Source organism: Podarcis muralis, chromosome 7 (genome assembly GCF_964188315.1).
Source record: "Podarcis muralis chromosome 7, rPodMur119.hap1.1, whole genome shotgun sequence".
NCBI lineage: Eukaryota > Metazoa > Chordata > Lepidosauria > Squamata > Lacertidae > Podarcis > Podarcis muralis.
In genome coordinates this window covers 32,475,552-32,497,887 of record NC_135661.1, presented here as the reverse complement: position 1 = coordinate 32,497,887, position 22,336 = coordinate 32,475,552, and the positions used below count along the sequence as shown (strand labels likewise).

Here is a 22,336-nt window from a genome sequence, read left to right as displayed (position 1 = left end):
CGGCGCGCCGTGAGGAGGCGAGAGGACGGCGGCGGCAGCAGCAGCAGCAGCGAGGAGGAGCCCGCCTTCCTGTATCCCGCCGGCCCGCCCACGAAGCCGCCAGCCACACTGCCAACGCCGGCCGGTTGGCCGACCTCTGCTCCTGGTAAAGTGGGGGGTGGGGGGAGGAAAGAGGAGCCCCTCACCCTTGCCCATTCAGGATTCAGAGGGGTTTCCCAGGCATTTCTCCAGGGGCACTGGTGGGGGTGGGGTGGGGGGTGAAATGACAGCCTCTCCTTCTACTCTCGGGCACCTTGAAACGAGGCGAGAGGGGTGCATTTTCTCTCCATTCTTGCATTTTCTTTGTCTTGGGGTATGTTTTTTTTTGGGGGGTGCTTAACCCTGATATAAATATAGGGTGGGGTGTTAGCGTGCTGTCTTGTATGTAGGTGGTTATTTTGTTTATATTATTTTTTATTTATTGGGGTTTTTTGGGGGGGGGTATTGAGAGGTGGCTGGGTCAAGTTTTCCCTTAATTGCTTTCACATGGAGTAACTTGGATGGGTGCAGTTAATAGGGTGCTAAGAGGGATAGCCCCTTTTTCCTTACCCGGTGCCTCTTTTTCTGGGTGAAAAGGCACGCACACTCCCCAGTGAAACTTACCAAAATGTGGGTTTGCATGTAGTTTCTTAATCCCCCAGATGTGCAACTGTTTCATCTCCATGCTGTTGCTGCAGAAGGCTTATTTGGGCCTGCAACATTTTTTGGAGGCTTTTCTGTTCCTTTTTTGTGTTTGAGATGCATATCAATGTTTTCTCTCTCTTGCCTTTCTAAGCCTTTACCAATCCTAAATTTTCATCCTTTCTTCCTCTACATTTTCCTCCATCTTACCTTTTTTCTTTAAAAGTAAGCCACACTAACAACTGAGATATTATATGAACTGAAAGTGTTTGCAGATTCATCACTGCAGTTCTCTCCCCCCCCCCCCAGGGTTGAAGTCTTGATCTCTCCAGACCACCATGTCCAAATCCAGGTGAGTTGTATGCACCTCTGTAGTCTAGGGGTTCCCAAACTGCAGGCCATGGAGCACAACCCTTGGCATGTCTGTTAAAATGCAATTTGAAATCACGTAGCATCTAGCTCACTGCTTTACAGTTGCTGAAACAGGCAGAAAAATTAAGGTCTGCCAAGGCCACCAGCAATTTCCAAGTGGTCTGGGGAATGAAAAGAGTTTGGGAACCACTGCTCTAACCTTTAGCAAGGCCTGTTTCAAAGGCAGCTTGTAGACCTGGAATGCCCCCTTGCAAATCCTGTTTCAGGAGGAACTTGTAAGCCTGGAACTCCCTGTATAGCAAATACAAAAGAAACTCTCAACACCATGTATGAACAAGCATGTTGACAAGTGGGTGAAAGGGTGCACTCATGCGCACATCATAAATGTTTTCTTCAGTGAAAGCATGTTTTTATAATGCATGGCATGATAGGACTGAATCTTCCACTCTCTGCAGTGATCGCAAGGACAAGAACACTCTCACGGAAGATGAAGCTCCCACCGACTTCACTGTTCGAACCCGCAAGAGAAAAGCTGATGTCGCCACAGTAAGTGCCTGTATTTGTGGGGGAACAGCTCCAGTCATCAAAGAGCACTGCTCAAATCAGATCATGTAACTAGCAACTGTATCCGTTTGAAAGGAAAAACAGTGTGATGACTCACACCCACCCAAAACCTTTTTCATGACATTATCTACTCCTGAAGATAGGATTAGCATACTGGTCAGTTGATTGCCTATTTCAGTTTGGTTAAATAGTCTGTAAAGCGAAGAATGTCACTCTCCATGGTAAGTCCCAGGCAAGGTTAGGAGCTAAGGAAGCTGCCTTATCCTGAGGCTCATTTGCTCGCCATAGTAAGCCAAGCTGTGGCTTATGAAGCCCACACAAACGGGCGTGTTCTCAAAGAAGAGTCCTTTTTACTGCTGCACCACACTGTGCTAAGCCAAGGTTTCGTTTAGCATGTTTTCCTGACTGGGGACTTGCGGCCGCACTATCTTATCACTAGCCACACACTGTAGCTGAAGATTGATTGTAGAGTCTTACTAAGCCATAACTTCATTGACCCTGTTACACGAACCAGGTCTGTGTCAGACTACTGGTCCATTTAGCTCAGTGGCTTTCAGTGGTTTAGACAGAACATGTTCCCAGGTCTACCTGGAGATGTCAGGATTGAACCTGCATGAAATGCATGTACTGTACTACAGGACATATATTCTCCTACGGGCCACCTGCTAATAACAGCAGGTATCTCTGAACAGGTACACAAACAGCTGTTTGGGGCAAGGGCCGCTGCCCAGCACCACCTATGGCTCCATCTTTCTGGCTGCAAGAACCAGGAAGTACCCTCTCCATCAAGTCATCTGCTGTAAGAAGAATTGAACACTAGTTTGGAAACTTAGTAACTTCTAAAAAGTTAACTTCCTTGTTTCATAATGTTGGTTATTTTTATTTTATTTTATTGCAGCTAGCAAAAGTATCAAGCACAGTGATAAAAGTATCTATTTTCATTCTTAATGCATTCAAAATACTTGACTGTTACTCGATCGATTAGCTGCTCAATTCTCATTTGAGTGATTCTATTCTCAATCCCACCTAAATAAATCCATTGCCTAACTTTCAGTAAAAAAATGAATTGCTGATTTTTAGCAAGCACACTGCCACCTCCACATAAGTAAAATAGTTGCAATGTGCATGGTGGAAACTACGAATTCCTTAAGGTTTTTCCATTTACACTTAGGTTTAACCTTGGCTAAAGGCAAAAGGCAAAACAGTTATGTAGACATGTGCTAGCTGGTAGATCTTGGTGGATTCTATCTTCGCAGAATAGATGGTAGTACATTGGTACCTCAGGTTAAGAACTTAATTTGTTCTGGAGGTCCATTCTTAACCTGAAACTGTTCTTAACCTGAAGCACCACTTTAGCTAATGGGGTCTCCTGCTGTTGCCGTGCCGCCGGAGCACGATTTCTGTTCTCATCCTGAAGCAAAGTTCTTAACCCGAGGTACTATTTCTGGGTTAGCGGAGTCTGTAACCTGAAGCGTCTGTAACCCAAGGTACCACTTTACATTTGTGCTCATGTAACCATACCCCAAATGAGTAGTGAAACCCATGTGAACAGCCATCGCATATGTAAAGCCTGTATTTTAACTTCCTTGTTATGATAGCTAATGTTCATGAACTGCCTTAAGACTATAGCACAGGGAGACCTCGGCTGAATCAGGCCAAAAGCCCATCTAGTCACTGTTCTCACAGTGGCCAACCAGATGCCTGTGGAAATCTCACAAGCAGAGCCAGAGTCATATAATCCCAGAGCCACTTCTCTCCGTCCCCCCTGCCCTCCATTTACTGCAGACTGGTAAACCTCACTTCATTCTTTTCCATGTAGTTTTTACAGGATCCAGATGAGGAAGTTGCCAAAACAGAAATGACCAAGAAGAAACAGAATGAGAGCCAGGTAATTATTTGGGCGTTGGACTGGTATTCAGTGATACTGTTTTAATTTGTATAGCTCTGTATAGCATTAAGCCAGGTGTGGAGAACCTGTGGACCTCCTGTTCTTGCTGGGCTTCCATCAAACCTGACCACTGGCCATGCTGGCTGAGACATGATAGGAGTTTGAGTCCAGCAACATCTGGATGGTCACAGGTTCCCCATCCCTGCATCACACCTATGAGTCTTAGAGGATACGATCAGTTCCAACTTTCTCTAGTTCCCAGGCACAGAGGCATATTTGTTGTTATTGGTCCCATGTACCTGTGGTAGGATAAAATAGGGACTGCGATGTTAGCTGGAGTTGTTGGAAGTTCTCACTTCTCAGGGTTTCAGCTTCTGCCCAGAGCCTGTAGATTCTGCATTTCTGAGCAGAGAGAGGTGGGAGATGCTGCCTACATCTGATGCATATTCACTCGAACACTAAGGCATCATACCATGAATAGGGTGCCTTTTCATGCGCTTCAAATACAGTATTTTTAGACTATGTTTTCCCTAGTAATATGTTTAACCAAACTGAAATAAACACAATGGGTTACATTCAACTAAATCCTACCCAGAGGAAACACTTGAAATTAATGAACCTAAGTGTGTAATGCCCATTAACTTCAATGGGTTCACTCAGAGTAGAACTAATGTTGAATATCACCCATTGTCCAGGCTTTTCCATTGGAAGAGGACAGGCTGTTTCCAAGTAAATGTAACCCAGTAGAACCCAGTAGGTGGCATGTCCCTATCTTTAAGCTGTGAAATGTTGGGAGGGTGCAATAAATTGCAATGTTGTGACCAAGTGTTTTGAGTTGTGGTATGGATGTCTTAGCTCAGCTTTACCTATGAATGTGCTAATTGCTCTCATTCAAGCCACAATCTTAATTAGAAGGTTCGAGACAAAATTAGTGAATTCTATAATAATAATAATAATAATAATAATAATAATAATAATAATAATAATAATAATATCTTTATTGTGATTACCCCCTCTCGGGGACAACGAAATTACTTGACTGCTCCATAAAAACACTAATTAAAACAATACAGTATAGTACAGCAAGGAAGATTAGATGACTTTCAAAGTCCAGGCTTCCCATTCAGGGCCGAGATCGCTCTGGAGAAGAAGCTGTTCTTAAGACGGCTCGTTCTTGTCTTCATCGTCCTGTATCTCCGTCCCGACGGCAGGAGCTCGAAGAGACAGTGACCAGGATGCGATGGATCTTTTACTATGTCCAGTGCCTATATCACTAGATGCCCTGGATTCCCAGATTTGTCAGTGAGCAGTAGCGTCCCTTGAAAAGGAAACCAAAAATATTTGGGCTTTGCATCTTTTTTAGAAAAAGTCCCACTTTTCATTTCCATCTCTTTGCTATGCACAGATACATAGGACTATGAAGAGCTCCATTTTTGTTGAAATGAGCCTGCATAATCTTTGTGTACAGAGATGAAATTGGCTGGAGCTGAAAAGAATGCATCAGCTTCCTTTGTCTATTGTGACAGTTTTCAGGGTGGTAGTTAAACTGCGGAAAGAGTGATCAGGAAATGTTGCTGCTTTCCCCCCCTTTTCTTTTTCTTTTTCTTTTTTTTTTTTTGTCCACAGACTAATCCAAAATATGGTACACCTTCCCAATTAAGGCAGCTGGAGATCTAGAGGCTAATGCTTCCATAGCAGATGGGCTTTGTTTGCTATGGATTCTGATTCCTACAACTCCCTATTCCAGTTGTCGGTCAGCCTGTTCAGCATTCACTTTCTGGACCTTTCCCCATGAGGAGGGAGTTTCCTTCCCTTTTGTCATCATAGGGGAGATACAATATTAACCATTCAGGTTTGACCAGGGAGGGTTAACTGGCTTTCACCACACTGTCTGGTCTTTTCCCCCATTTTGCAGAGGTGAGATCCATCAACTGACCTGGCAAAGTTTTGATGGAAATAAGTGACCAAGTTGTTTCTTAAGATTCCTTAAATACTAAATTTAAGTGTGCAAATTAAACCATGCATATTCCTAAAAGAAGATGGTTGAGAAAACATGATGTCTAATTAGGTCCACTACTCAGAACTAGATCATGGCTCCTTCATGAGTACTTTTGTGGTTGCTAACCCAATTATGCCACATCACAGTAGGGCTGTGTGATAAATTGCCATATTGTTGAACATAAACAAAGAACTGGAAAGCGCTTCTTCTCTCATACTCACCCCAACCGGTGGGGAAAAAGAGGGGGAAGAGTTACTATTTTCTGGTGGTATTTATGTTGTTGGTTCGCCCTAAATAACTTCCCTCTATATAAAAAGGGAAAGTTATTTATTTATTTATTTATTTAAATGAGACTGGTGGGATGAGGACCCTTCAGGGTGGGTAATGGAGAGAAGAAGATTTAGCTGGTTGCCTTATGCTGAAATGGGAGGTTGGATACTATGTGAGATTGATGGGGGAGGGTGTTTTTCAGTAAGCAGGGCAAGCAAACGGTTGTCTACTCACAAGCAAGCCCTACTGAATTCAAAGGTCCTCCACCGTCATACGGAGCCGTGTCAAAGCCTTCGGCTGTTGCGGGGAAGCACGGTGCACCCACCACCCCCATGAGGAGGCATGGCAAGGCCTTCTGCTGCGGGGAAGCGCAGCACATCCTCTGCCACTGCAGGGAGGTATGGCGGGACTCTCTGCCGCCATGGGGAGGTGCGGCAAAGCCCTTTGCTGCTGCGGGGAAGTGTGGTACACCCTCCGCTGCCATGGAGAGGTATGGCAGGAAATTCTGCCACTGCGGGGAGGCGCAAGGCCCTCTGGTGCTGCAGGGAAGCGTAGCACATCCTCTGCCGCTTGGGGAGGCATGGCAAGGCCATCTGCTGCTGTGGGGAAGTGCAGTGCAGCCTCCGCTACCATGGAGAGATATGGCAGGACCCTCTGCTACTGCAGAGATACTTAGCTGGTGAGATATCGTGATTTTGAAAACTAGATCTCTCCCAGCCCTTCATCACAGTGTGTTTAATAGCCCTTAGATGTGTCGTTCCACATGGTATTGCGTTGCATCATGTACAACTGCAATATTCTGCCTGCACTTGCAGAATATTTTAGAGATTGTAGGAATAATTTACATTAACTGTTTTACCTACCCTTTTCCTTTTCAATAGTGTGTAGAAGAAAGCTCAAACAGCTGCATGGTTACATTTCCAAAGCAAAAGTTTGCATAAAATGCATTGGCCTTGCAGCTCTTGCTCAGCAATAAAGCTGTTAGCACAGCATCTGTTCCTATACGGAGAAAGTGCTTTGCTGTAACAATATGTTGTGCTGGCTATCTTGAAGGCTTATGAAGCCATCATCTGATAGCTCAACAGCAGTCTATAGTGTAGCATTCATAGACTCTCAGGGTTATAGAGTTGGAAAGACCCTGAGCGTTATCTAGTCCAACCCCCTACAGTGTAGGAATCTCAACTAAAGCACCCATGACAGATGGCCATACAACCTCTGCTTTAAAACCTTCAAGGAAGGAGATTACACCACTTTCAGAGGAAGTCCATTCTGCTGTTGAGCAGCTCTTACCATCAAAAAGTTCTTCCTGATGCTTAGTCATAACCTCTTTTCTTGTAACTTGAAACTATTGGCTTGGGTCCTAACCTCTGGAGCTGGAGAACACAGTCTTGTTCCATCTTCCATGTGACAGCCCTTTAGATATTTGAAGATAGCTATCATATCTCCCCTCAGTCATCTCTTTTTCAGGCTAAACATAACCAACTCCCTCAACCGTTCCTTGTAAGGCTTGGGTTTCTAGAACCTTGATAATCTTGGTCACCCTTCTCTGCACACCTATCTTGTCAATATCCTTAACTTGTGGCACCAAGAACTAGACACAGTTCCATAAGTTACTTCTTGGTATGAATTGGTTTCTGTCACTAATGAGAATGGATCTTTTATCAACACCATATACCCAGCTATTGGAAAAACAAGAGAAGCTTAAAAAAAAAGAAACCCAGTGAATTATGAACTGGAATATGCTTGACTGTTCCATTGACTGGATGGACGATATTTCACTGTCAATATCATGCATAGAAGAAGCACTGTCAGTCCCACTTAAAGTGTGCAGAGTTCATTGGTAGTGTCAGCCTAACATAAGGCTAGAACTTTTAACTGCAACACAGCTCCCTTTTTACATTAAGAAAGGGTGGTTATATTGCCCAGTTGGCAGAAGCAGATTTTTTTCAGCATGTGGTTCTCAAGACGATTGTGTCATAGCTAAAAATGCTCACTATTTCTCAAACTAGCCCTGTTTCTTTAAACTCATAACAGGTAGCTTGATTAAGAAGCAGCTTGTGATAAATTGTGGTATGTTAGCTGAAATCAACATAGTTTTTATGGGCCTATGCAGGTAAGCTGAGCTAGAAAAAGAGCTGTAATTTTGTTCCCTTCAACATGCTTTTTCACCTGCTGAATACTAGTTATCTTGTTTTGTCCCTATACCCTTACCTGGTCATGGTGCTTTTTGTAGAAGTGATGTGTTGCTTTCCATGTTGCACCTTCATTTGAGCAGGGGATGATAAAGAAACTCTTCTTGCTTTCCAAAGATGGAAAAAACCAAAGAGCAGCGCCTTGTGTGCTGTGATTGCTCCAGAACTAGCCGTTTTGTTTCTTTGGCACTTGCTGTGTTGTGAGACCTGGTACTTTCAGAATAAGGAAAGAGTGTGTTTGTCTCCCAGCCTAAGCAGGACAAAGAATAATTTAGATCTGACCTGCGAAAATGGACAGTGTTTAAAACAGGTGTGGGGATCCCTTGGCCCTAACAAGTAACATGCGCTTACCTGTGGCTTTCTTGTCAAAAGGCTTTGAGACAGTGAGATCTGTACCCACAAGGTTTCGCTTATGCTGTACTCTTGTAGTGGAGTAGGTTTTGGATGTGAATCCAGATTCTAGGTTGCTAAATGACTTCTAAGCATTAGGCATCTAGCCTTGTTCCAAGCTGCCTTCTGGGTTTGTTGCTTCCTGCCAGCCATATGTCCACTGTAGCTTCAGCATAGGGGCATAAATATCAAACAGACATGTTGAGGAGGAGAAAGCAAAGCAAGGAGCAAGAGGAGGAAAGCAGCACAACTTTCTGAATGAATTTCTTGTGGGCCCAGGTCAGAATACAGATGGAACTTTTGCTGGGTATAGTACCATTCTGCTTCATCTGACATCCTTTGGGTTTTTGCTCGAAAACTAATTGATACATATAGAGTCCAGAAACACGGTCTGGTAAAGATGTTGGTTTCATGTTGAGTCACCATTTACGTTCATCCCAGTGGTGACTTTCAGTGATCTAATTATAACAGACCAACAGTTTTGAGCTGTTTCTCATGTAAGCCCTTGCACATGCAATTTTCACTATGATTAAACAGAGAGCTGTGGTTTTTAAAGGTGTTAAAGAAGAGGCAACTGTTCAGAAGAGTTGAGTTGTGTGCGTGTGTAAAAGAATTCTGAAGCTTAGAAATCACTTTTGGGGTTTGGAGTGAAGTGTTCCGGTGCACTGCTAATGCTACCCTTTCTGCAAAATATCTGCAACATCAGTTATCAGCTTGAAGATTCCATATATTGCTGGGAGTTTGTATTCCTTCCCTTGTACATAGCTAACATACTTCAGTTTCTCCTTGATGTGCTAGTTTCACATGAGTATAATTTCCCAAAGCATACAATTCCAGAATGCGAGGAATGCTGTGTGTGCCAATTTGTGTTTGGCATCTGAAGTTTTCTGTTAAGATAAGTTGTATTGTAATCCCGAAACAGCTAAATTCATACACTTTTAGTTATTCTTGTGCATGCATTGCGGGGGCAACAACCTTTTTTGTTTTTTATAAAGCAGCCAGCATTGTTTTTCTTTTTGTGTTCATTACCACAGGAACTCAGAGAAAACAGGATAACTGTTTGGGACTTCCATCTGTTTCCTCCCCACCTGAAGTCCTAATCCCTCTGTTTCTTGATTTCTACTATCAAGGATATTGCCATCAGGTGGAAAATAAACAGATGGGATTCTGAAACTGAAAGCCTGTTTTCCTTTATGCAGAATATTTTTGTGCCTGGCAGAGCAAGTGCAGTGTCACAAGTGCTCTTTTAAAAAGACCGCTTGCTGAGTTGGTGACCATTTGTCTCTTCTCTTGAAGCAACAATAGCTTTTTTCAGAGGCGAACATATGAAAGGTAAATTGCCATATATTCGAGTGCGGTGGCTAAAAACACTTGCCTTTTAACTCTTTCTGAATTTGTTGTGGGGAGGACTAATCAACTGTTCAATGAACTTTATAACTGTGAGATTTAATGGCTCCCCCTTTTTATTTTTTCTTCAATAGCCGTTTTCAAACTATGATGTGTGCGCACATCCCCATATGCTGATCCCAACACCAGAGAAAGATGATGAGCTGGGAAGCCCAAACTTCTCTCCTTTCATGCACCAAAGCCTTGCTTCATCTAGAGATTCGCCGTTGCCTGTTTTGGGGTAATTTTTCCTAATTTCATGGCCTCCTGTTCCATTATTGCCTGTTACACTTTTTTTTTCACATTTACTCTTGTTCTTTCTCTCCTGCAGCTGGGCAAATAGGGATGAAGTGTGGAAAAACATGATAATAAAAGAACAGGCATATGTGAGGGATAAACTATATCTGCAAAGGCATCCACTCTTGCAACCTAAAATGCGGGTGATTCTTCTAGACTGGCTAATGGAGGTGAGACTGTCTTCTTATGCTAACATTTGAAACAATGAACACATCGTTGTGAGATTGTTATCATAGTTTGCCTGGAGTTTCCTTGGGAGCAAAGGGTTTTTTGGAACTACTACCCTGGTAGTAGGGGAACTTCCTCCTTCAGTTGCTCCTAGTTCTATTCCTAGCATAGGATAGATTGCTGCCTGTCTGATAGAGCTGGTTCAGAATGGACTAGAGATCCAGGTGAGGAATATCAAGAGTTGCTAATAGGGAAGGAAGGTGGCGGGGAGAGTTCGGAGATGGACATGCACACAACAGCTTAAAAAAGGCACTCTGGTAAAAGTGGCTGCTCAGAAGGTTGTTCTCAGAAGCACTGGGATTTTTAGAAAACTAAAGCACTAGGATGCCATGGGAAATGAAAGGGGACACAGGTGTCGGGACACTTCATAGCTAAGCAGATAGCAGTTGGGTAGCCAGAACAGTGCCCAGGGCTCTCAGTATTGTCAGTCAGTGTGTGCATTTGGGCGTAGTAGGGATTGGATCTCCCAAGCAGGATAAGCAATTTTCATGCCAGTACAAGTCCTAGGTTGCTCATTTCCATTTCAATGGATGGATCCTAAGGGTAGGTCCTGGCCCCTACAATCAGGCCTCAGTTTTTTGGAGCAGCCATAGGCAAGGCAAAAAGGAGTCCCCATCACAAATCATGAATTGACTCTCCTTGTCATAGGCTGGAAGTCAGGCAGTTCTTCTTTACAGGAAAATAAATACTCTCTCTGCAAAGAGAAAACATTCTTCTAGTTTCAGCAAATTTTTCTTCATTGTAGGCTTTATGCTTTGGTGAAGAAACAAATGTTTACCTCACTTTGGTTCACTTCTATGTTTCTCTGCCAAAATTTTAGAGAGGGGCAACGAGGGGAAATATTTCCAGTCCCTATCCCATCTTTTTATTGTGGCAAACATTGCTGTATCCTTTCTTCCCTCTAACAGGCATTTTTCTGCACTCCAGTCCATTTTTTGCATTTATCAGTGCAGGGAGACTTTTTATTTATTTTTGCTGGTGCCACAGGGGCTTCCCTTCAGTTTTCATGTCATGGGCATTCAACATGTATTCATATTGTCAGGCCAACGCCTCCAAAACAAAGGCCCCAGGGTGCTCCAGATCCTAGGAAAACTTTGTGATGTTCTGCTAGCAAGTAGTTCATTCCGTTTGCAGTTGCAGCTGGCCCAGTGCAAAGTGAGGTGGCTGCTGAAGTAAGATTCAGCTTCCAGTTAGGTTGGGTTTTGTACTTCTTTTGCAGGGTGGGGAGCAGCATGTAGTCCTTTGCTTGGGGCAGCAAGATGTCTTGAATCAGCTCTGCTTATAGTACAAAAAATGAGCATATTTTGGGGCAGCAAAGCAAAAACTATGTCATAGACTAAATCAACTCATCTTTAGGAAACACTAAACAGTTGTACCTTTGTTCTCGAATGGAATCCATTCCGGAAGTCCGTTCGACTTCCAAAATGTTCAGAAACCAAGGCATGGCTTCTAGTTGACCGCAGGAAGCTTCTGCAGCCAATTGGAAGCCACGTTGGACGTTCGGCTTCAAAAAAAAGTTCGCAAAACGTTCAGGAGCCAAAACATTCAAGAACTAAGTTGTTTGAAAACCAAGGTACAACTGAGCTTCACATTAAGAAGGTCCCTGGTTCATCATGGAATTATGCAGCTGAGAAGCAGAATGACACCTTTCTGTCTCCTGCAGGTTTGCGAAGTCTACAAGCTTCATAGAGAGACATTTTATTTGGCACAGGATTTTTTCGATCGGTTCATGGCCACGCAACAGAACATTGTAAAGACACTTCTGCAACTTATTGGAATTTCATCCTTATTCATAGCCGCAAAGCTTGAGGTAAAATGAGTCTTGCCTTCAAACCTAAATGCATTTTCTGTGGTGCAATCTCCACTTAACATGGTGAGACTTGCTTTGAAGTAAATATGCATAGGATCACACTCTTAAAGTAAAAGAAGCTGGATGTGTATTCATTTGTGAGCCATCTTTTGATGGAATGCAATCTGGGATTGAAAATAGTTTGGGCTTTGTTGTTCTGCTCCTACAATACTATTTTTATGTAAAATATAATCTTTTAAGTTTGGAGGAATCATTAATAGTCTGCCAGATGTTGGAGTACTGTTCCCATCATCCTTGGTGATGTTGGCTGGGGCTGGTGGAAGTTGGAGCACAAAACCTTCTGATTGAAACAGCTGGGGAAAGCTGCCTTAAGAGGTTAACACATCTGTTTTAAAGCATGGGTTACTTTAGTAACAATCCATGTTATCAGAAGTACATTCTGCCTCCCTCCAGTCCAGTCCTGACCTCTGGTCTAAATCCTACAGTGAAATGCCACATTTAAACATTTTTACTCTTCCAAGAATTATTTACCTTTTATGGTACTTGTAGGTTGCCTCTCTGCCTGAAAGCACCCAAGCTACTATTTAACATTAATAACTAAAATGTGTGTGTGTGTGTGCGTGTTCATCATTAAAGTTCAATAAAACCAAATTGAAGTTGCCTTTCACTTGCCTCACTGTTTTAAGATGAATCAGACACACACCAGTGACATTGACATACTGGCAGACGTGTGATAAGCCTTAAGCACTTTTTTGTAGAAGACATCTTTGTAAATTTGATAAGAACACCAACTCTTGTGTACAAATTCTGGTTCCTCAAAGTCCTTCTTTGTATTTCCTTCCCTACTGCAGCTGGTAATATCATAGAAATGAACAGATATGGGGCTGCAAAGTGCAGGAAGAGAGCAAGGCTGTGTTTTCACACACATTTCAAAATAAAGGCTCTGTCACCTGCTGTCTTGGCCATTTTGATTGAAGAGGCTATGATCCTTGATAGATCTTGTGCTCTTAACAGCAGCCATAAAGTTGCTATTACATTTGCTGCTGGGCCTAATTGATCTGAGCTCAGGAAGTATCCCTGTACATCAGAATAGTGCTGTTACCCCCCAAATTAGGCATTGATAGCTGTCAGTGTCTGGAACCATCTGGCTTTGCCATTTACCACTGTTGACAATGCATTGATGTCCCGTCTTCCATGTTTCAGGAAATCTATCCTCCAAAGCTGCAGCAGTTTGCATATGTTACAGATGGGGCTTGTACTGAAGAAGAAATTCTTAGTATGGAACTCATCATTATGAAGGTAAATGTGATTCTCTCTGTGTGTGTTTGGAATGGATTGTAGGGAAAATTGCATTCTGCTTTTTTAAAGTCGCATCCTCAGTACCTTGAGCAAAGCCTTTCCCAAGCCACTCCGTGCAGTCAGCCATGGTGAAAAGGCAGCACTTTTTGTTGCCAAAAGCATGTTAGTTAATCAGTGGCATGTCTGTCTTTCAGTTCTTTATCTTCCATTATCAGTGATTCTTTTATAGCTGTGTAGATAGAAATCTCCTGTCCATTTTGAGACATCTGAAACAGCTTGGCTCAGCATGAAAGACTGCTGGTGCATTTTGACATAGAGTAGTACATTTTGTAAGTCCATGGTGAAAGTGACCCAAATTCCATCTGTGTACTAATTCTGTAACTTGCAGTATGTTCTTGTTAGTAGTAGTAGTAGTACTTACAAGTAGATGTAAGTGCAACCTCAGGGTAATAATGCATGGGATTTCTTTCTCTTTCTAACCCAGCCCTCTCTCTAATCATTGTAACAGCCCAGTGTAAGGTTAATCCAAGAGTGACTGGCACAAAGTCACCTGGGGAAGTTCATAGTTGAGTAGGAATTTTAACTCCAGTCGCCTTGGGCAAAGACCCTGTCCTCTACAGCACACTGGCTCTCGTATTTATTTTTTCATAAGTGTGTACAGTGGTACCTCAGTTTATGAACTTAATCCATTCTGGAAGTCCGTTCTTAAACCGAAACTGTTCTTAAACCGAGGCGCACTTTCCCTAATGAGGCCTCCCGCCACCGGTGCCCTTCCACCATTTGGATTCCGCTCTTAGACCGAGGTTCGCAAACCGGGACACTACTTCCGGTTTTGCTGAGTTCGTAAATCGAATCATTCGTAAACAGGACTGTTCTTAAACTGAGGTACCACTGTATATGAATGTGCAGCGTGGCAGCAGGACTTGCCACGTATGCATTCTGGATTAGGCCAAAGGTCCAGTATTCTCTCACTGGTCATCAGGTTCCCAAAGGAAGCCCGCAAGCAGGACTCAAGTGCAACAAGACTCTAATTCATATCTGTCCAAGTGGGTGGCCATTATTGTCTCTTGAGGGAGTGAATTTCATAGTTTAACAATGTGTTGTGTGAAGAAGTACTCCAGAGATGCCCTGCCTCTGCACTCTGATGTAAAAGTGAATGTCGGATACCTGCTTTGCAGGGGGTTGGACGTGGGAATCCCTTCTGACTGTGATTCTGTGCTAAGCATAATTGTAGCATCAGTGCATTGGAATGAATGCACATGTGTCTCCTGTGTGTACTACCATTAGTATGTGGAATCAAGGCCTGCTCTGCTCCTCTGTTACATGTTTGGCATAGACTCTTGCCCCATAGGTTATTTATTTAGCCTCCATTTTGGTGCCCACCAAGGAGAGAGCTTTCTAGGTTTGCTGTGATGAGCCCCATTGCAGTTTTGCATCAAAGCTGTTACAAAAGTCGACGACTGTTGTCAGTCCTTAACCACATTCAGTTGTGTTTGCAAAGAAGAGCAGGCAAATACCCTGTGGGTGCTAAAGAAACTCACTTTACCTCCTGACGTGCACGCTCTCTTCTAGGCACTCAATTGGAATCTGAGTCCCCTCACGGTTGTGTCCTGGCTAAACATATACATGCAGGTCGCTTATCTAAATGAAATCTGTGAGATGCTGCTACCGCAATACCCCCAGGAGATATTTGTGCAGATAGCTGAGGTAAGGACGAATTCTGCCCTTAAACATTTCACCCGCCACTTTCGTTAGAAACGTTTCCTTTCAAGCTCTCTGTCCCCTCTCTCCAGCTTTTGGATCTCTGCGTGCTGGATGTTGGCTGTTTGGACTACTCCTATGGCGCTTTAGCTGCTTCTGCATTATATCACTTCTCCTCTTGTGAGCTGATGCAGAAGGTTTCGGGTAAGCTGCGTTTTAACGAAAGAGAAGAAATCCAGCGGTTCTAAGTCAAGCAGAGGCATGACTTACAAAGGCGGGTGTCTTCTTGATTTTCTAGGTTATCAATTATGGGAAATACAGGACTGTGTGAAGTGGATGGTTCCCTTTGCTGTAGCCATCAAGGAGGTGGGGAGCTCACCACTCAAACACTTCAGAGGCGTTCCTTTGGAAGATTTGCACAATATACAGATGCACATTAACACCTTTAACTTGCTGGTAAGTGTTCTCATAGATACATCTTAGTGGCCAAAGGCCTCCTTGCTTTTGTAAGGTAATGGTAAAGGGACCCCTGACTGTTAAGTCCAGTCACGGATGACTCTGGGGTTGCGGCGCTCATCTCACTTTACTGGCCGAGGGCGTACAGCTTCCGGGTCATGTGGCCAGCATGACTAAGCCGCTTCTGGCGAACCAGAGCAGTGCACGGAAACGCCGTTTACCTTCCTGCCAGAGTGGTACCTATTTATCTACTTGCACTTTGATGTGCTTTCAAACTGCTAGGTTGGCAGGAGCTGGGACCGAGCAACGGGAGCTCACCCCGTCGCGGGGATTCAAACTGCTGACCTTCTGATCCGCAAGCCCTAGGCTCAGTGGTTTAGACCACAGCGCCATACTTTGCTTTCATAGAGTATGAGAATAAAAGGTGAAATGTGTGTGAGAGAGAAAGAGAAGGTTGTATTCAACTAACTTTTAGAGTTGGCCCAGTGAAATTAATAGACCCAAGTTAGTCCCGGCCATTAATTTCACTGGGTCTAACTCATGAGTAAAAGTTAGTTGAATGCAACACTAAATGTTCAGAAACTCCCTCAAAAGTGTTAAATGCAAGAGGACAGCAGTGTGGCATGGTGGGTACCTTCCCAACCCCTGGCCCTCAAGCATATACAGCTGGGCTGTGATGAAGTGAGGCCTGGAAAGTCTCATCACTTCATCTCTCCCTGTTTGTCTACATCAGGTGTGGGGAACCTTTAGCCCCTCTTGGTGAACTGCAGCTGCCAACATTCCTGGCTATTGGCCATGCTTGCTAGGGCATATGAGAGCTGTTGTTCAGCAATATCTGGAGGGCCAAAGGTCCCCCACTTCTGGTCTAAAGTGTTGGACTTAAACCTGAGAGACTGACTTTGATAACAGACTTGATCTGTGTGATTTAGTGATTAGATCAGGAGAGCATATTTAAAATTTAATTCCATTTTTGAATCTCTCTGAATCGTCTCAAAGCGATAAGCAGAAACATCAACAATAAAAACAATTTAATATATAAAAACCATTCAGAGCCAGTGCAGATGCAGGAAGCTTTGCAATCTTGTCCCATTAGCCTATATAACTTAGAACCTAAAGGTGTTAGAACCTAGTGACTTGCCTTTCCGGTTAACGGGAAAGGGTTGTAATGCACTCTTGCCAGTTTTGCAACTTAAATCGCATTCCCGATGCAGCAAATGTTAGTGATTTCTGGAAATAATGTTTGAGCTGTAGCAACGGGGAGTAATATTCCCTCATTGTAATGTTGAATTCTTAAGCCTGCTCATGTACAGATTTGACTTTTCATAACTAATTCTCAGTTTTGTGCTGGAATGCCCACCACATATGATATATATGTATGCTTTGGCACTCGTCATTTTAAAACATGGTCACGCAGCAGAGGATTGGGGTCCTTCTCATGTATTTTAAAGTTGTAAGTACACAAACACATAGACTAGGTCTCTGTGTCCAGATGCAGCTTTCTGTATATTTTCCTCTCTGAGTATGTGTCATGAGTTTGCTCTTGAAACCTAAAAACAACACAGGGATTCTGGACACATGAATGAGCAGTCGATCATTCACTCTCGGCGTTCTTCTTTTCTAGGACAAAGTTCAAGAAAAACAAGCTGCGTTGGCCAAGAAGAGGAGGAGTTCTCCTCTACCCCTGGGTGTCCTCACCCCACCTCAGAGCAGTAAGAAATTGTCTCTGACACCCAAACAGCTGTAACTTTTTCACAAGCTACTCAACCTGAAGACCTCTTGGCCAAAACACCTTTATAATTCTTGATTCTTTACTGTGAGATGCTGCCAATGACTTACCCAAATGTCTTATGTATTCTAAAGAGAAAAGTCTTCACTTTTTTATGATGGAGGAAACCTGCATTATTTTTATGGGACACTTTGATTTTTAAATGAACTGATGGGGTACGCCAGCCACCCAAAAACAACAAGCATTTGCTTGGATTGCTGCTAAGGAGGGCGATACTCATTGTGCTGACTCGAAAAGGGGGTGGGAAGAGAAAAAGGGGTTCTGCCTTCTGCACTTCTGGGGCATTAACCATACTCTGGATTTTGCTAGCTGTGGATGGCAAGCTCCTTCTCAGACCTTCCTAGTTTACAACTTGATCCTTTTTTAACTAAACACTTTGTATAAATGGTCTTATGTGTCTTAATTTTTAAATAAAATGCTATCAGCTGTGTCCTATGCAGTCTTGGTTTTATATGTCATAACTCTGGAAGGTGAAAGACAGCTAAAACTTTAATTTCCAATTACAGTTAAGGAAAATACTTGGTGCTGTCATTGTACATGCTGCCATACAGAATTCAGGAGGTTGTAGGTTTCTCCCATTCACAGCTAAATAGCAGCTCTAGGGGAGGGGAATGTTTGGATCAGGGAATGTTTGGAATTGGACTCTTCCCCCCCCACACACACACACCGCCCCCATCCATATTGGTTGGGGGCCTGGCCTATGTTTTTTTTTAATCTCAGATATCTTTTGGCAATCTGTGTTTTGGAGATGCCCTGGAGGTTATGATGAAGAAAACATGCGTTTTCCTAATTCAGACAGCTTTTTGAAACAGTAGAAGGTCTATCCTGTTTGTGTCTTACGAATATCAGACTTTCAGAAGGCGGCTGTAAATTGGACAGTAACAGAATGAGTGTAAATATCAACTTTGATGGTGTAAAGCTGACAGCTTGATTGTTTTGTTACAGATTAGTAGCAGCTATGCATTCAAAAGACTGGTCTTGTATTATCCTTGGATTCATATCTGATTAGATTCAAATCTATTAGGCTGTAGTGCAGAAGATGCTGCCATAATTGACAGTGGCCTCTTTTGGGGAAGGGCGGGGGAGGTGTTTACACATCCCTAATTTAACGCAAATGACCCCAAGGCATTGAATTACTTCTTGGTGGTCCAGAAACAGTCCACTCGCCCTTCAAAATTTTATTGGACAATAATATTTATTTATGTCATAAAATGTATACCGATTGATTGTAAAAAAGACAAAACAAAAGTGGTTGACAAAAGAATAATATCACAATGTTATCATTTGAAACAACTATTTAAAACAATGGGTCAGTTGTGTCTGGCTGTTAACCTGAAGGTTGGTGGTTTGAGCCCACCCAGGGACGGCTGTGGGCAAGGCCTTGGACTAGATAACCCATGGGGTCCCTTCCAACTCTATGATTCTATCGAAAACTGATTTAATAGTTGATTTGGTATCTTCCTCTCCAAAGAAGGCAGCCTCATAGCCCCAACCAGTACCCTGGTCTGAGCACAGTTCCTTCTATTCTTCACTTAATATGTAAGAGTAGAATTCCCACCATGGGCGTGGCCAGGATTTCTTGGAAGGGGCTGGCTTTATGTTGGGGATGGGGCAGAACAGAGTTATCTGCAATGCAATTGGTCAGTTGGTTACAATTATTTATTTTACTTTATGGGGGGCAGCTGTACCCCCCTAGCTACACCCATGCTTCCCACTGGGTAAATGTGAGAAAAGCATCTCTAGCCACCTCTCCCCACAAAAGAACTTCTACAGCCTGGCTTGATTTGGCAGAGTAGAAAAGATGCTGGTGGCAGGCAGTTGTGAAAACAGGGGCTGTAGCTTGCACCATGAGAGAGGGATGAAAGCAAATGTGCCATACCAACTCTTGCTTTTTCCTTTTCACCACCGTCACCACCATGTGGATCCCCTCCCCTCCAATCTCCACTAAACAGCCCTTAAACCTTTTGGACTTTTAACAAGCCTGGCCTAATATCCTACACGGGTAGGGCAGGACGCCACTTAGGCACGGCGTGAATGAAGATGTCCTCCAACCAAACTTAAGTAAGCCAACAAGTTAATCGGTTTTTGATTTACAAATAATTTTGAGATGGCAAATAACAATAAGCGAGAGAGAAGTGGGTCCAGCTATGCCTATTTTGGCCAGTTTCCATCGCCAAAGCTGGTACTTTCCAGTTTGCACATCAGCTCACAATGTTGTGTGTCCTGGGTGACCTCCCATCTGAATACCTTACAGGGCCAGGCCTTCCCTAATACAACCACATCATGCATCTTTAAACTATTTTCTTTGCGGTGGGATGAGTAGTAAGGTGTGTCTTTGAGGTCTGTTTTGTTCTAGCCCTTTCACTGCCATCTTTGTGGCGGTTCAGTCCTGAACTTACATTTCTATTTGGCACACTATGAGGGTTGTAGGCTGAGGCTCAGTTGCTTTTCTCAGCCGAAGCAGCTGGAGCCTCTAAAATGTGTGTGAGAAGGCTGGCATAAAACTAAGTATAGCCTTGGCTGGGAATTAGATATTCACTCACCGCCGCACTGGTGGCAGCCAAAGCACTTCTACGTCTTCAAAAATGGAGAGGCAGCAACAGCTGCACTCTGCAAGGTTTGCAGAACAATCCGTGGCCTGGCTATAAAAGTTTAGGTAATGCGGATGTTTTCATGCATCTCCTGGCATGGGTTAAACACAAAGCAAAGGTGTTTTAATCCTCCTGGAAGGATCGCTTACTGAACCTGTAAACTTTGCAGAAATTGGTTAAAAATGTTTATATTTCTTAACCTTTTTCCAAACACCACAGCAAGAAAATAGAAAGTTGGCATGTAAAAATGGCTGGGTCTTACTTTACTGGCATTATTAAGAAAAGGTACACAAGCACCACCTTTGCTTGGCTACATGTGAAGGTACAAACCTTGTATACTAGGAATTTAGAAAACTGGAATGTCCCTTAAGAGTGGGCTGGCTTCAGCCTTATACTTGTGGCCTCCCTCAGCCCTCCAGCATGACTATGAAGAGGAATTTGAAAGATTTGGGTTCTGTCTTTATTAACCACAGGCAAACCATGGTTAATCTTAACTACGGTTAGTGGGAACAATAATATAAAAAGAGCCCTGATGGATCAGACCAAATGCCCACTTCATCCAGTATCCTTCTCGTAGTGATGCCTTGCTAGATACCTGTGGGAAGCCCCAAACTCCCCCCCCCCTTAAGATTCCCTACAACTGGTTACCATGGGCATGCTGCCTCTAGCAAATGAAGGGGGCAGTTGGATGCCATTTTTTGTTTTGCCTTGTGCAGCATGATGTATTGGGCTGGCCCTGGATTCTGGATTGAGAAAAACTACAAACTTTTGCGCTACAAATGGGTCGGTGCATATGCACTCTGTGTTGCATGGCAGGGGGGCGGGGTCATCCCTTCACCAGGCCGCCTTCCTGCACACATTGTGCCAGGTTTAATTAAACTCAGTTGCTTACTATGGATTAGTTCACTTTAACCCCATTAAAATTAAAAGACGCCTGCTTCTTGGGAGAAAAGCAATGACAAACCTAGACAGCATCTTAAAAAGCAGAAACATCACCTTGCTGACAAAGGTCCGTATAGTTAAAGCTATGGTTTTCCCAGTAGTGATGTATGGAAGTGAGAGCTGGAATATAAAGAAGGCTGATCGCCAAAGAATTGATGCTTTTGAATTATGGTGCTGGAGGAGACTCTTGAGAGTCCCATGGACTGCAAGAAGATAAAACCTATCCATTCTTAAGGAAATCAGCCCTGAGTGCTCACTGGAAGGACAGATCCTGAAGCTGAGGCTCCAATACTTTGGCCACATCATGAGAAGAAAAGACTCCCTGAAAAAGACCCTAATGTTGGGAAAGATGGAGGGCACAAGGAGAAGGGGATGACAGAGGACGAGATGGTTGGACAGTGTTCTCGAAGCTACCAGCATGAATTTGACCAAACTGCGGAAGGCAGTGGAAGACAGGAGTGCCTGGCGTGCTCTGGTCCATGGGGTCACGAAGAGTCGGACACGACTAAACGACTAAACAACAACAACCCCATTTCTGAGCTGCTCTAATCCCCAAGCAAGCCATTCTTAACCTCAGGTCAAAACAGTGTGTAAATTTAACATGCAGATCAGCTCCTGTGTTCCAACACCTTTACGTTCTATGAATCTATAACTCAAAAGAGTAAATTTCTGATATAAGCTAAGTTGAAATGGAAGAGGGGGAGAAGGATGCATATACCACCTTGAGCTCCTTGGAGGAAAAAAAGTGGGATATACATAAAATAAATTAATAAATTAAATTCAACATAACGAAGTAGTTTCCAAATAGTAGTGCTGGCAGAGTGAGAGTGACAGTAGGGAAAGTATCCTTGATGATTGCAGGCTATCTGTTTATTTCTCATTTAAGAATTAAACTGCTTTCTGTAGCAGTGTACAACAAATAACAGCCATGGGGGAAAGGAAGTGCACCGTCCTTGAATTCTGTGGTTTTACATATGAAGACACAATAACAATATCTGTTCCTTAGTAGGTCTTAAGATTAGATAAATACAATCTCAGATGAACAACAACACATGACATATTACACTGTGTCATGATTTATTCAACAGAAATAAAGCCGAAATGGGAAAAGCCATGTGTGAAAAACTAAGTACACCTTATGATTCAATAGCATGTAGAACCACATGAAGTACCGGTAATTGTTTTCTGTAGGACTTTATCTGTCTCACGTTGTTGTGGAGGAATTTTGGCCCTTTCTTCTTTGCAATGTTTCTTCAATTCATTGAGGTTTGCTGGCATTTGTTTATGCACAGCTCTCTTAAGGTCCCACACAGCATTTCAATTGGGTTGCGGTCTGGATTTTGACTGGGCCATTGCAACACCTTGATTATGTTCTTTATCAGTCATTATGTTGTAGATTTGCTGGTGCACTTGGGATCCTTTTCCTGTTGCATGTCCCAATTTCAGCCAAGCTTCAGCTGCTGGGCAGATGGCCACACATTTGACTGTAGAATACTTCGGTATAC

The 22,336-nt window shown here is 43.3% G+C and overlaps 2 protein-coding genes across 4 annotated transcripts in view; one reads left to right on the top strand and one right to left on the bottom strand.

The window, feature by feature from the left end:
- LOC114602274 (uncharacterized protein F13E9.13, mitochondrial-like) overlaps nt 1-226 on the bottom strand; it is a 36,217-nt gene extending 35,991 nt beyond the window's left edge. The window contains exon 1 of one of the 2 annotated variants that reach the window (XM_028740276.2): nt 186-226. In XM_028740276.2, the coding sequence (XP_028596109.2) occupies nt 186-195 (10 nt within the window). In that variant the 5' untranslated portion in view covers nt 196-226. The remainder of the gene's footprint in view (nt 1-185) is intronic. The other variant, XM_028740282.2, reaches the window with a different exon arrangement.
- CCNE1 (cyclin E1) lies at nt 3-17,728 on the top strand. 2 transcript variants are annotated; one of them, XM_028740272.2, is made up of 12 exons: nt 3-145; nt 970-1,012; nt 1,488-1,578; nt 3,416-3,484; nt 9,817-9,962; nt 10,053-10,188; nt 11,910-12,056; nt 13,260-13,355; nt 14,928-15,062; nt 15,149-15,260; nt 15,355-15,512; nt 17,134-17,728. In XM_028740272.2, exons 2-12 carry the CDS (start codon nt 999-1,001, stop codon nt 17,254-17,256), a joined length of 1,227 nt encoding a protein of 408 aa, XP_028596105.2. In that variant the 5' UTR covers nt 3-145; nt 970-998; the 3' UTR covers nt 17,257-17,728. The 2 variants fall into 2 exon arrangements, with proteins under 2 accessions (XP_028596105.2, XP_028596106.2); XM_028740273.2 differs by lacking the exons at nt 3-145; nt 970-1,012 and adding an exon at nt 2,289-2,395 and having other exon boundaries at nt 1,510-1,578.
- Nucleotides 17,729-22,336: the final 4,608 nt, after the last annotated feature.